Genomic DNA, 16,043 nt, shown 5'->3' with positions numbered 1-16,043 from the left:
GTTTCAGCTGCCTAATCTAGCTCTTCTGGGCCTGGCAGCAGAGGAGCTTTGGGATCAAAGTGGCAGTGCCTCTGTAGAGGTGCCCCACGGCTGCACACAGGGTGGGCTAATGTGTGTCCTGTTCATTTGTGCTTCATCCTCGCCAAGGACCTTTTCTAGTGATGATGTTGCTTTGTTGTAAAACATTTGAACACCCACCAAGGTTGACTGAGATATTGGATGCAACTTCGCTGAGCTGAGGTTTCAGTACTCTACACTTTATTACATTCCCATATCATATCCCAGGACCTGCCGTTCAAAAAATATAGCTACAAAATGCTTGAATTATTATAAATATTATTATTTGTTTTACCTATTATATTATATTATATTATATTATATTATATTATATTATATTATATTATATTATATTATATTATATTATATTATATTATATTATATTATACATGCAATGCATCTGCATTTGCAAAAAAAATCTGTCTTTACTCCAGTCTTCAGAGTCACATGATTTTATTTGTATTGTGCTTTTCATGATACAATTCTTTTCGAATCAGCTTTGCAAAAAATTAAGTTTCTACAATATATTCAGTAGTAGCTTATCAGTGGTGACTGTCAAATTGATTTACATATGGCAGACATGAACAGTAAAATTCAATTAATGATGTAATCAAACAGTCGAAGAACACTATTAACAGCAATGATTTTATGTTGCTATCAAACTTGTAGCAATATTTGGTAGTTTGTTGTTTCATGGTTGGCATCATCTGAGGCCCTCTGAGGGGTTTGCTTCTTCTCTTCTCAGGTATTCGGTCATCTAAGGTCTTTGTAAGGGCTGGATCCAGACTGTGCTTGTGTAATTCCTTGTCAATCCCGTGACAGAAACAAATAGAGAAATAATTAAGCGTAGCTGCTGTTCCAACCAAGTAAACATGATTTGTTCAGCCCTAGCTAAGGAATAATAATTTACATTTGATCAGATATAACTGCAGTACACAGCAATCATTCTAAAATGCCGATTTGGTGCGCTTTGTATAATCAATATTGTAAACAAGGAAATCCTTTTTCAGGATACTTGGATAAATAGAAAGTTCAAGGAACAACATTTGTTTAAAATAAAACGCTTTTGTAACATCATAAATGTCTTTACTTGCATTAATTTTAAGTGCTCTTGATCTCTTGATGATTCATTTCTTTTTTTTTATATATAACAGAAACACTTATTTAACAAATATTTCAGTCAGGAATTCTGTTTAGCATCTAACAGGCATGCATGTGTTTTGGGTGATCTAAGAGTAATCTGACCGGGTCACTTTGCTGCAGAAAGGGACCTTATTACCCCCTCGGCTGATTGCTTTCATTTGAAGGATCAAGTTTATTAATGTTAATATTACCGGGGCCCTGACCCCTAATCTTTCTACAGTCAATTAGTGCTGCCGGTTCCCACCTCCAGGGCACAAGCAGATTTATGTGCTTACATAGTGGGAGAGAGCCAACCACATCATGTGGATCTTCCCGCAGACTATATGTGCTGCACTTCTGTTCAAACACACCACACTCCCAAAGGCACTTTCGGGCAGGGTGGGCTGACATGTTGGAAAAAGCCTGTTTGTTCAGTGGTAAAGATACTGCTTTACCGGTATTGTATGCACTAAGCCATGTACTTACGTGAGGCTTTTTTTTCTCCACTCGATGGAAAGAGCTACTGAGCACAGTTCTGATGTGCTCTTATCTACAGACACCTGTGATAGTGATTTCCATTAGCATTATTATTATGTTTTTGCCATTTTAGGCTCATTAGTACAGCATTTAGCACAAATTATATTGAAATATATTGATATTTTGATAGATTGTGGTTTATCTGATCCCAGTTGGCAACTTGGATGTGCTTAGTAAATGGTTTACAAAATTGATCTAAGGGATTTGGGGCAAGAATTAATTATTGTATATAATATATTAAATATTAACTGTTTATTTAGTTTATATATATATATATATATATATATATATATATATATATATATATATATATATATATATATATATATATATATATATATATATATATATATATTATGTAATGTTTAAGAAATATAACGGTTATTTAGTTATAGCATTATATGTTGCATTTGTTACCAATTATAACACTGCGTGGTGTTTTGATGCCTTTTTACATTTAATGAGAATTTTGAAATTCCATTAAGTTAATGTAATAGTGAAAACAACACTAAAATAATAACCCGTCCATTAGAAAAACATAAGCATTCAAATAAATTGGATGAAATAATCCTTTTTACAATATTATGTTTTTAAAAATGTACAATGGGCTTCGGTTCACAGTGAAAAAAGAATACAGATGCACAATACACAATCTCTCACAATTCACAGCAATGGCCTAAAATTCAGCAAACCAGAATTTTAAGCCCCTTTTCCAGATTTTAAAGATCAATTAAAATGGCCTTTCTAACCCTGATTAAGTGCAAAGAACAGTATCTAATGAATACCCTCTAGAACGTTTGGAGTCAGAGTAAAATCTGATATTAAAATCTCTCCACACTGCAGATACATTAATTAGATGTGGAATTATAAGAGTGGAGTCTGTGAAGTTTTGGGCTGGAAAGTTGGAGACAGAATAGCTAATGTCATATCCTGAATATTTAAAGGTCTCCGACAGCCAAAGGCAGTGCATGTGATTCTCGACCACAGACAGTATCGATAAACATCCTCAGGTAGCAAACAAAACAGTTTGAGTGGGAGTTTGTTTTGTAGGTGCTTGAATAAATTATATATTGAAGAAAATAACACAGAGAAAACTAATTTAGTTAGTTTTCTTTCATAAATACGATATGACCCTTAATATTACTTCTCTGCTCACACGCTTTCCCAGCATGCATCACAGAGATAGAGCTGAAACAATTAGACTCTGCACCTGAGTAACACTCCCCAATGACAGCAATCCTGTGTCCTCCTTTAGCACTGGACATTCATCTAAAAATACACCCCAGATGCCGGCCAGACATTTCTCCCCGAGCGCCACAGTATCAGTGACCTTTCTGCCAGTGTCCTGTTCCTGATTTCCCATCGCCCCACTAACCTCCCACCTTCCCACGCTGCCGTCTTATACCCACCAGAGCAAACATCATCTGTTCTTGTATATTATATTTTATATTATATGCTTTCAGTCTGATTTTGTGACCACAGATTAGCTGTATTGAATTGACCCCCCTCTCGTTGTGTCTGTAATTAACCAGACATTGGATATTAGGGATATGAATCTGCATGTATATTCCCCTTAATGTTCCAATCAACTGCTTAGATTGGTTAAATATGAATACAGTCAAAGTCAAAGGTGGAAAAGGAGAGAGACTAATTTCACCCTGTTTAATTCCAAGGCTTCCCCCATTAGTCAAGGACAACTGTTTTTTTTTTTTTTTTTTTTTTGCAGTCATTAGTATGCCTTTAAAATGCCGGGAACTGCAAGAATCAATTATAGAGCAGCTTGAAATGAAGGCAGGAAATGTTAGGCGAGGTTCAGCCACCTTAAGTCGTTTCATAATTTAAAATCATTAGGACAAACCCACAGACTAAAAAAGCTCAATTTTACAGCACTTAAATGTCAGAAATACCATTCCATCTTTATTTGTTGGACATTCACATCCCTCACAGCTTCTGTTAGTGAAACAGCACTAAACCAACCGGCAGCCACTTTATTCTTTTTTTTTTAATTCTTTTTCTTAAAATGCAGTACATTTTGGAACCTTTTGCTTTTCTGACTCTGGATTTCCTTTGAACCGTCCTTTGATATGTGGCTTTTGAACTCCTGAAGGATGTCTTGAAAGGAGAAAATGTTTAATTAGCTGTTTTACACTGGGAGCAGAGCACAGGAGAGAAACCACGACACGGAACGCAGAAAGGATGGCCTCGTGTCCTCCACATGATAATATATGCAGGAAATGTCGATTTATAGATGGAATGGACGCTAATGTCAGTTGAAAAGAGGCTTTATTTAAGGCTTAAGATTGGGTTATGTCTGAAAGAAATTGCTGCAGATTTAATGAAGATTCATTTTTTTGATATGCACAATAACTGCAAGTTTCACTCTTCGTCTACGTCCAATAATCCTTTAGGGATGTGGAATAAAAGCACTTGTATGATGTCAACTCTCTTAGGGGAATGGCTTGCTGTCTTAATCTCTGGTCTATCCAGAAAAATGACATAACTGGAAAAAGACTTACTGGACATCAGTCCTCAACAGTAAAACGAGTTACATAATCAGAGTAACTTTTTCAAGGAACTAGTACAGTAACGCATTACTTTTTAATTTATAAGAGAATATCTGAGTTACTTTTTACAAAAAAAAGTAACGCCAGTTACTTTGTTTTCCCATTTATTGATTGAAAGCTCTCCTGCTCCCATGTTGAGAGAAATCGAGAGTAAGATGTTACTTTAGTTTTAAAATTAAAAACACGCATTAATTCATCTCACTCACACAGACACACAAACACACACACACACACACACACACAAAATTAATAAAAACAATTAAAGGCAACTCAGAATATGACTCAAAGCTGTAATAATTAAATATTTTAAATAATACAAATATCCGTTATGTATTTAATCCAATTTTATTAACCAATTGCTGCTGAGCTTGTTCTTCTTTTTTTATTCAAGAGTGTTGAACTTTCTTCTTCTGCTTTCTACTGTACAGGTGTGAATTTTCATTTCCATTAGCCTGAGGCTTTTGATGTGAAAGGGCTTTTACATTTCCCAATAATATAACTTTAATTTTAAATTTAACTTGTATTAAAAGCAAACAAGTAAGCCCAGCCCAGATTTAAAAAGTATCGCAAAAGTAACGTAACTTATTACTTTCAATAAAAAGTAACGTACTGTAATTTGTTACTTTTTTAGGAAGTAACACAATATAATGCATTACTTTTAAAAGTAACTTTCCCCCAGCTCTGGTCCTCAATAGACTGGTCAACACAATTTCAGAAGATGATGTCATATTTCTTAATAAAGTGCTTTTTTTTCTTCTCTTTTCTTCTTCATCTTGTAAATGGTGTTAAATTGAAATCGATTTTATCTTATGTATTATTTTATTTGTATTTATTTTATATACTAGTACAGTATTTATTACTTTAACTTTATAGTTTAATATTATAGTTTATTTTTTTAATGTCTATTTTAATATTTTTTACATATATTTTATATTAATTAAAAAATGTAATACTTCAGCTAAAACTTATCTATTATTTCAGTTAGTTTCAGTTAAGCTTTTCAACTTGCTCAAAATGCTAAGACTGGCGTTGAAATCAAGTGTATTTGACAGTTTTTTTTATTTTTACTTGTTCCTTTTCTTTTATTTGTATATAAAAATAGAAGCACACAAAAAATAATTTTCTGCTTAATAACCAGATCATTTCTTTATTTTAATATTGATTTGGTACTATATTTATTTCTTGTATTTTTCGTATATTTCCAGTTTGCATTATGCAATATGTTATTTGTAGAAATCTAAACTAAGTCCAAATAAGCATTAGGCATTGCTATGTTTGAGTATAAGCTGCAGTTGTACACACTACAGTAGCTGATGTATGTGCAGATGCACACGTCATATAATCTTTTCTCACGCCATTCTTTTCTTCTCTTTTCCCATTTTAACAGTTCCCCTTTAAACCCTTGATTCGAATGCCATCCTCAATTTATAATGTCATAGCTCTCATGATAAATACAATAAAACATTTAATAAGACCATTAGCTACATGTCAGAGTAAAGATCTTAATCAATGTAAAGTTCAGGGCTTTAAAGGAATTGATCTGGACGTTTTGTAATGAGAGGGAGATTGTGCGGTGGATAGAGGAGAATCGCTTCTATTATTCTGCCTGTCAGGGTGAAGCGTCGTCTCCAGGGTCCCGCTGATAAACACGCCGCTTCATATGCCGCCACAAACAAAGCAATCAGTATGATACATTTTTTAAAGGGGGCCGCTGCTGACAACACGCTGGAGCTTGAACTGTAAAACTCAGACAGTGGACGGAATTAAAGTGAAATGTGAGAACTGGTATCTGTCTCTTTGTTTCGGCTGAAACGTCTGACCCGAGATATTTGTTCTTGTGCATTTCTTGAGAGCTAGAGAGATTTAGCTAGTGTTTCTCCTTCCTGTTGTATTTTCACTACTGCACTTTCCATGTGCTGAAAAACCAAAAGTGCTGTCTTTTTAAAAATATGATTTATTTATTCTGCATTCTGCATCCTATTGGATGGGCTGCTGTGGTACTGTTTACTCCTGGTTTTGAGTCAAGCACTTGCAGTTGTTGAGAGGATATCGAACTCTTCTGTTAGACTGCTTGAAGGAGCAGCAGTTGGTCAGCTATGAAAGTGGCGATTGAGTGTTAATCAAGATCATTGCACCAGTGGCTCTGGCAGTTACTGGCCTTTTCTCTTGGATTTCTCCGATGCTCCCCTGAGTCTATCTGTTATTCTCATGTACCATGAGTTTATCAGAGGCACTAGCTGGATCTGCATGTGTTATGGAATATTGAATCAGAATAGACTGGCCATACACATTCTTTATGTATTGAAATAATTATGTGGACTCTACAGTTTATTAATGAAATCATATGGTATAAACAATGGCAGATGAACCAATATGTACTTTATAAGTAATAATTAATTGCTAATAAGCAACTAGTTAATAGTCAGAATTGGTCTCTATACTTACATATATACACTATACTATTTATATATAAATCGTGCTATTTTAGTTTTAGTTTAAGCAGTTGTCATTTTTATGTTTTTTTTATATTATTTGATATATATATATATATATATATATATATATATATATATATATATATATATATATATATATATTAATATTTATTTAGCTTTAATTTTATTTCAGTGATAAACTTCTGATTTCAGCTTTTCTAATTTCAAGTTTTTGTTTAAGCTGTCATCTAATATATATATGTATAAAATTTTAATTGACTTTAATACATGTTGTGGCTATTGTATTAGTTAAATATATTTTAAAGTGACAGATCGCTATTTACTGTTTAATTCCAAGGGAGGGCAAATGCATGACTTATTTTTGTTAAATCCAGTGTTTGTGCCTGTGATGGATGTGGCTGAAGTTTTAAAGCACTGTTACTGTCAGTGAGACAGAGCTCATCTCTCTTTTGTGTGATTTATACTCCGTAACTCCTTGAGCAAACACACAGGATAAGACTGCGGCCACTGGGTCATCTCCTCACCTCTGGTGCCTTTAGCAGCGTGTTCCCATGGCAACCCGCATGCACTGCTTCAGCCCCGGCTGGAGGTGAGAACAGACCTATGATTATGAGCAATAAGAGCCTCTACATGCACACATGACAGTGGAGTTTCTAGGTCATGCCAAGTGTCCCAGGCCAAGTCATGGTGCGTCCTGTCCAAAGGGCTTTGTTACCTAAATGGATACACTTAAATTAAAGGATTTAAGATCTGCTTTGAGATTCCACCTTCTTAAAGTGGGTATTTCCTTAATGAGAAGGATGACCTGGAGGTGTGCGTGCAAATAAAAGAGGTTTTCAGAAGGTTGTATCAGTGGTTCATCTGTACCAGTTTAGTTCCATCTTTAATCAAACACATCTGAACCGGATAATCAAGGTCTTGGGTTCACTTGATTAAAGCAAGACATGCCGATGTGGGGTTAAAGATAAACTAGGTAAGGTGAAAGAGCATCTAATTTATACTTTAGGGTCAGTGGGGTGATATGTTTGACTAGTCATCTTGACCAAGTTAGTGAATTCATCTGGATTTGGTAATAATTTACAACAAGGACTCATTTGTTAATATTATTTTCATTATTTAGCATGAAATAACATTAGACAATGCATTTTTACAGCATATATTACTATTATTTATAACTATTATAGTATTTGTTAGTAGATTGAATTAACTTGTTTATATTTTAAATTTGTATCTTTTTTGGTAACACTTTAGAATAGGGAACATTTATTCACTATTAACTTAGACTTTTGCTTCGATAAATTCCTAATTTGCTGTTTATTAATAGTTAGTAATGTAGTTTTTATGTTTAGGTATTGGGTAGGATTAGAGATGTAGAATAAGGCATTAATATGTGTTTAATTAGTACTAATTAATGGCTAATATTCTAGTAATATGCATGCTAATAAGCAACTAGTTAAGAGACCCTGAAATAAAGTGTTACCTTTTTTATTATTTATTATACTGTATGTATCTTTATACATATATGTAGCATTCAGATTCATTTCTAATTTTTGGTAAAATGTTTTAAGTTTACTATTTTTTTTTTCATCTTTATTTAATTTATCAAAATCTATTTTTAATAATTTTAGTTAATGTTAACGACATGGCAGTGCATTAACGAATGTAAACAGATACTGATCAACTTTTGATTTAAAAATGTATTCGTAAATGTTGAAATTCATGTATGCCATGGAAGTATTGTTTATTTCTAGCTCATCTAGTCAACTAATGTTAACAAATGAGACCTTGTCTGATTAATGTAGAATCTGTTATGTCTATTTTATAAGTGTAAAGTTTATTGTTATATTAGCTGATTTATTTGATGAATATTTTCAGTTGAGAGCATCCTCCTTAACCAGTCTAATTATAAGTTTTTTTTTGTTTTGTTTAGATGGATAATGTCATTCCTTCATCCCGTCAACTAGTCAATTTTCAAAATCTCTTCTGTGATCACCCACACAAACATATAAGATGTATGTGGCGCTACAGCACTCTGCAGCATGACATAAGCACAAAAATGCAGAAACTGTATTTGGCCTGTGACACGTGTAAAGACAGCCCCACACAGAAATGTCTTCAATTAAGAGCTGCCCTTAAACCTAGTGGGAGTTCCAGCAAAGCATGTGCGTCTATTATAAATAACAATAATAATCTTAATAAACAACCTGAAGAACATAATAAGAAATGATTGATTAGAGAAGAGCGATTTGCAGTGGAATTGTTTCCCTTGTGACCAATTTCAACATGCTACTGCAAGCAAATAAAACCCGAAACACAATAAGCAGGCAAAGCAAGTGGGCTGTGCGCCTGATTCGGTCCTAATGAACTGACAGATCAGAAATAATAATCCAGCCACAGGACCATAAGTCACTGCAGAGGTGTAATAATGTCAGCCTTGTTAATTAAGGCAGCGGTTTGATAAAAATGCACCGGTGGAATATATAGAAACAAGTGTTGCTGGTCATGGCTGTAGTGGCATAACTGTGCCAAACTAAATCAACTGGTGAGTTGTGTATCCTGCTGCACAATGGAACAGTTATCACCTCCACCAGACAGAAATGATTAGTCAGACACACTTGCTCACAGAACTCAATACCGAGAGAGTCTCTCTCTGCTCTTTAGCTGTAATTGCAAGGGGTTTAGAAATTGTACATTCAAGAGTATTATCATCATTGATTAGTATTGAGTATTCAATCAATATGTGGCCATGTAAAGCCAATGGATGTGCATGTTCTTAAGTCTTATTTTCTACTGATACTTTATGCTCTATTAAGCCAGTACAGAGGCTCAAAGGACAAACAAGCTGGATAATCATCTAATGTGTTTATCTGTTGCTGCTAAGAACCAAACTGGGAATTATTCTAATGTTTTGAATCGAAAATTGTTTAATTGATTTTGCTGATGACTGTTTTTGAGGACTTTTGCCTTCGGGATGAAAATTCCAATACATACAGTTCTGTCACGCCGCTGTGCGTATGTTTTTTGAGCATGTCTTTATCGAGCCCTGCGGAGACTCTGTGCTTACATAGTGTTGAGCCGAGCAGCGCTCTAAAAATGGCCCTCCTCTGCTGCTCATCATGGGGAATTTGAGCCCAAGCAAGATGTACACCTGGAAAGGTCAAAGCTTTAGTGAAAGACTCGGCTGAAATATTGATCTTGACAAGCGGTGCTTTGACAAAACCCTGTAAAATAATAAACAGCCAAACAAAGCCCCTCCTCTCTGGGAATAAAACCGAAAGAAAGTACCAAAACACCAGGGGAAATCTGCAAGTACAGTCTGATTTCAGGTGAAGCGCGTATGCTGGATAAGGCCGCCTCATCTGCCGTACGGCCGTAACGTTTTTATTGTAGCAGTAAATTATGGTTTATTATCAGAGGTGCACAGCTCAGCAGGAGTCTCATCTGTTCCTCATTGAAAAGCTCAACTGCCTTTGATTTGTACAGCTGTCACCTGAAATTATATCGCCGTTGTTTCGTGTTGTTGTTTTTCCTCTAATGTTCTGTTAGCGAAGCATTATTGCAATTACATTCTGCTTTGTGCTAAAGCCCTCGCCGCAGCTCAAAAGCTCATTTGATATGGAAAATACCGTCTTTTAGCACTTCAAACATTTTTTAAACAAAGCCTTATTAGCAGTCTTTAGAGTGTCATTAAACAGAGTTTCGTCCGGACCGAACCACGTCAACAAACGCTGTTTCACCGGCATTCACACCTCTTTAACACTCACTTTATTGTCGAATGGATACTCCTGTTTTAATCTAGATCTAAACATGCGGAAATGATAGCGAAATTTGCATTTGTCATAATGCTGCATTAACGCAGTGGTCACACTTTGTTTTTTGTGATAAATGCTATGCTAAAGCACCGATTCAGCTGGTTTGTGGAGACAAATGAGAGCTTTGAATAAATATCTCCTCTTTACTGTTTATTAATATACTAAAAATGATGAATGTGGAACAGGGCGCGTGGAACGCGGTCGTATGGAAAAATGATGGTTGTTGCAGCTCTAAACCTGCTCTTGAGTAATACATCTGGTGCAAAGTGCCGCAGAGCCAGACCTATTACAGTATGGTAAGTTTTTAATCTTTAAAAAAATATGGCCATAAATATCGGAGTTGCTCTGTTTCTCCCTCAGTCGCGCTGGTCTTTTTTGTTCCACGGTAGAAAAACTCTCACGCACCTGTTCACAAAATTATGTATAATTTATCAGTGCATACAGAGACACAAACACCCCTAAATAAACATAACTTTATTCACTTGTTTGTTTGTTTTTTGGGATAGTTGGTAATTAGGGCTATTTTGCACTGTGGATAATTTATTTTCATTATAGTAACAATTTCAGAGCAACAAATGAGATATCTTCACGTAATGTACATGAGAGATGAAGCATCTCACATTACTATATTTCCAGATTTCATATTCTAGAGCTGACCCTAAATCAGGGGCTCTCGACCTGTTCTTAATCATGACCATTTCATTTATTTAGATTATTTAACTACTCTTTTGTCCATGACTCAAATTCTAGGTTCCAAATTTGTGTTCTTTAGATTAACTCATTCATAGCTGAAGACATTTAATTTGTTGTATTATACAACTTTTCTTTGGATCGATATTTGGTCTTACAAGGGAATAATTTATCAAAAAAAAAAAAAGTGAAAAGGTTCCATTATTTTATTTTTTTTTCTTTTTATTCTTTTTCCTTTTCTTTTCTTTTATATTCTTTCATTTTATTTTCATGTAATTTAATTTAATTTAATTTCTTTTCATTTCTTTTAATAACAGTGGAGTCCATACCAGATTGGGTCTAACTGATATTCTTGGTATTGACCTGAAAAAAGGCAATACCAAGTCTTATATAGACTGTGTTTTGTGTGTGTGTGTGTGTGTGTGTGTGTGTGTGTGTGTGTGTGTGTGTGTGTGTGTGTGTGTGTCTTATTTTGTGTCCTGTAGAAGAAAATTTAAAATCACACAGATTTAAAAGGAAAAGATATTGATTTGAATTACATGGGTCCATGTAAAGCAAACTTATTCCTACTTTGTTCATTATGTTTAGTTCTTCTTTGTGTCTGTGTCACATTTTAACCTAAATTACACACACACACACACACACACACACACACACACACACACACACACACACACACACATATATATATATATATATATATATATATATATATGCACAGTAGAACAAATTTGCAGTCCAAATTATTTAAAACATTTAAGAAAGTTTCATGTTGAATCTTGTCCAGTTCACATTTTTGAATCTTTCACTGAAACATCCATGTGCCAAATCCAAAAGTGAAATGAGGCAAAAATGCACTCTGAGATTGTCATGTTCACCTGCACTGGCAACATTTTCCACAGTGTGTTGTTCTGCCTCCTAGTGTATTCAGTTTATCACTCTGAGATTATGACAGTTCAGATCTCCATCATCATCATAACAGATCCAAACATTTCCCAGATTCCAAGTGGCTCCAATCCAAGGCCCTGTTTACCCTTCAGAATTAACCAGGATATTGTTAAGGCCATGAGTGGATCAATTATAATTTGCAGAAGTATTGAATTATAGTGCACAATTTATGGATATATTCTACAGACTGATGTACATTTCCCAGAGGCCATCTCTCCTCCAGCTACTGTATGTGTCCTGACAGACTGAAATATGACTGTCCCTTAATTAACTGTCAGATTAATTAGATCAACAGCAGAGGACAGGCAAAATGTTGCTTTTGATGTCTCTCGCTAGGGGAAGTAAATGGAAATGGATCTTTCTCACTGGGTGCGTGTCAGAAGCAGGTGGTGAAGCCTACAGGTGGCCATGTCACTGTTATTGTATATGGCAATATGTGTTATCTCAAACTGATTTACATGATGGATGAAATGTCCGTGTGTCATGATGCGTCAAAGCACTGCTCCAAATGTAAGCGCTCTGTCTACCCCAACAGGAAGAAATGTTCATTTTATCCTTTTCTTTGAAGCTGAAGTGTTTCGGTGTAGCCTAGAGATCCACAAAACAAACACGTCTGCTCGGTAAAAAGCAACGCCCCGTGTCTTTAGGCTTTTTAATATATATTTGATGTTTGGTGTAAGCTTGCATTAGCAGTTATTCCCACCGGCTATTAATGAAACATTTGACATTCACTAAACGTCAAATTTCAGTTCACGCAGTAGAATTTCATAAGGTTGGCTTCAATGAAATTCATGCATGTTATCAAAATGCAAGCTTGGCTGGAATTGGAAAGAGACAGTAATTCAAGGCTGAAAACTATAAAGTTGGGTTCATTTCATTGGACTCTGTACATTCTCCTTTATGATTAGGATTGGGTCGGAAATTATGTGAACTTTATATGAATTTAATTTCAGAGTTGGCTTACCTTTTTGCTTTTTTTCCTCTCTTACAGGCCTTTCCATGCATATCGACAGGAATTTATGGTAAGGAAAATGTCTATTCATCCTCTAAAGCTTTTCAATGTAGGCTTCATGTTCAATTGTGAGCATGTACATGAAGAAACGTGTGCGGTTTAGATAGCAACTGATGTGAGCATATAATGTAGGTATGGAAAAGCTGATGATGAGCAAATCACCTCTACGTGTGAGATTCTGCCACAAGAAAGTGCCTTTGAGATCTCGGCACTTCAGAAAGAATGCAATTATGTTTGATTCAATAAATAATATGCAACCTGCCTCTCCAGCACTGCGTAATTGTTCGGATCGTCACAGAGAGGGAAAGCATTTACTCTGAAAGTAAGATGAGCGCTCGAATATCATGATCAAAGAGCTAATATCCTAGAATACTTCCCCACGTTTTCTTGTTTCTTTGGGCCAAAACGACAGTAAATGCTCATTTAGGAGGGAAATTAGTTTCATCTCATGGCAGTCACGAACGTTTGTTTTTCAAACATTCTCGAATAAGCTGAAGGAACATTTGCGCTCTTCTTTATCGTGAATAAACTAACCAAGCGAGACAAACACGATCCATGTGGCCACCAGATTAACCAGCTCCAACATGTAGAACTGTCACTCACAGCCAACCGGAGCTGACACCCCATCTCTCTCTTTCACTGCATCATGGGAGCTGAGGTCCAGGCTGACAGATGATCGGGGTACAAAGGGTAAGGCGTAAAGGGGCTGTTCTGTGGGGTTGGAAACGTGGACAGCGGGCAGGTAGAAAAATGAGGCCTCACTCCCAGCTGACAGTCCAATCCCTCAGCCCACACCATTAGCACAGGTAGAGCTTTCACACACATGGCGTATTGGAGGAGATGCCACCCATAAACAAACTGGAGCCTGCCGCCAGCAGAGGGTTGGATGGTATGATAGAGGTTATTAAGTCCGACGCTCATAGCCTATCAATCAATGCCACGAGAGACGGGTTAAAACAGGTTATTTCTTTTTCAGAGAGGATCTAAAGGCCTGGCAAATCTATCAGTGTCTTACATAGTGCGGACACAGGCAAAGCACAGAGGTGGACAAAGGTTGCATCATCCTTTCCTCTGTCTGGATCTATCATTCACTATTTCTTCTTTTTTTCCTGGATATGCAATTGGTTCATTAAAAGCAACAGTTTTTTAGTTTTACAGCTCTGTCTTGAAATCTGAAATAGAAATCTTACACCCGTCAGAGGCAATAGCCTCATGGGCAGCACGCTGAGGTGTAACACTGCTGTGTTTGGGGCGTCTGGAGTACGAGGCCCTTCTCGTGGACCTTCCCTGATCCTGCCCCCTTGTCTCTACCAATTCGCTTCCTGTCCACTTACTCTCCTATCGAAATAAAGGCAAAAAGCTGCAAATATTTATCTGAGAAAAATTAATAAAATCCCTGTTTTAAAATCTGAAAAAGCTACAACTTTTAATAAGTTTGACTTTATTCTCAAAACATTAATGTTTTAATCTCTGTTGCAATTTTATTGTAAAAAAAAAGGACCATTAAGATTTTTCTCAAAACCTTTTAATATTTATTTTTGAAATGTTAAGTTTTAGTATGGCACAAAAATTGCATTGTACATAAAAAAATAATTTTTTTTTTTTTTATTTGTAAGTGTAAACATTTTTAAGTTTAATTAAAAAAGAATGATTTCTTATATAATTTATTTTTGAAACAAACAATTATGAGTCGGTTAATGCTTTAATACTGGGGGAAAAATAATAGTAATAGTAATAATCAATCAATTAATCGCAATTAATTGCATCCAAAATAAAGTTTGTGTTTAAGTAATATATGAGAGTGTACTGTGTGTGTGTGTGTGTGTGTGTGTGTATTATATATACATTTGAATTTTGCTTTAATATATACATGTATGCATACATATAAATACACACAGTACACACACAGGCAGTATATTATGTAAACAAACTTTTATTTTGGATTTGATTAATCACAAGTAATTTATTTGACAGCACAAAGTAATAATAATGATAACAACTATTAATAATTTCCCCAGCCTCACAGCAATCATACGATTTTTGTTTGGTAGATGCAGTGTTAACATCTGCCACTCATGCTTACATTTACCCAACAACCTACACATGAAATAGACAAAAGTGAAAAGTTTCAAAGCCTCATGATTTATACAGAAGAAGAAAAATACTTTTATATCCAGGGAGGCAAAAAAAATCAGTTGTTCTCAGACAGACAAGAGAACTGTACTGAGCATGTGTCTTTGCTCTTACCTGGTTTGAGATCGAAGATATTTAGTCTTACAGTTGCCCTCGGCCTCCCCTGCAGTTATTCCAACTCTTTACAATTTAAAGATGCTGTTCACAAACTTTTGTATGTAAGATTCATATCAGGGAAACTCAAATCCAATAGCCTTGAACCCCACAGGTTAATTTTTCCATTATTATTTTAGCCTGCAGAAAGAGAGACGAGTCAAAAAGGAGAAAACTGCAGTTAGATTTGAACCAGCCGGGCATCTCAACAACCTCTTTCTTACAGCGCTGTCACAATCTGTCATGATATATCCAGCCCCCCCTTTAGATAAGCAACAAAGAGAAAATGAATTAGACACCGGTTCATCTTCCACTGAAGCCTAGAGGAGAAAACCTCGCTCCGTGCCCGTGAGGTTTAACCACCTGATGACTTTGTCAAGGAAAAGACAGGAGCTGTCTGACATCAAAACGTGTCACTCATTAGATTACTCTTCATTGCCTCATAATCCAGCTCAGTGCCGTATATTGAAGCATTCATCACCATATCAAGGTCTGGTCATTTAAGGTTTGTGTACACATGGTGATAAGACATGATTTATTATTTATTTCCCCTCAGAAA

The 16,043-nt window shown here is 35.5% G+C and overlaps 1 protein-coding gene across 4 annotated transcripts in view; it reads left to right on the top strand.

Annotated features, from left to right (window-relative positions):
* The window catches only part of macrod2 (mono-ADP ribosylhydrolase 2), a 501,746-nt gene that overhangs the window by 339,599 nt on the left and 146,104 nt on the right, over positions 1-16,043 (top strand). For all 4 annotated transcript variants that reach the window (XM_052572472.1, XM_052572470.1, XM_052572471.1 and 1 more), the window contains one exon: positions 13,178-13,208. In XM_052572472.1, the coding sequence (XP_052428432.1) occupies positions 13,178-13,208 (31 nt within the window). The remainder of the gene's footprint in view (positions 1-13,177; positions 13,209-16,043) is intronic.

This window comes from Carassius gibelio, chromosome B13 (genome assembly GCF_023724105.1).
Source record: "Carassius gibelio isolate Cgi1373 ecotype wild population from Czech Republic chromosome B13, carGib1.2-hapl.c, whole genome shotgun sequence".
In the NCBI taxonomy this organism is placed as follows: domain Eukaryota; kingdom Metazoa; phylum Chordata; class Actinopteri; order Cypriniformes; family Cyprinidae; genus Carassius; species Carassius gibelio.
This window is presented reverse-complemented; position numbering and strand designations above follow the sequence as displayed.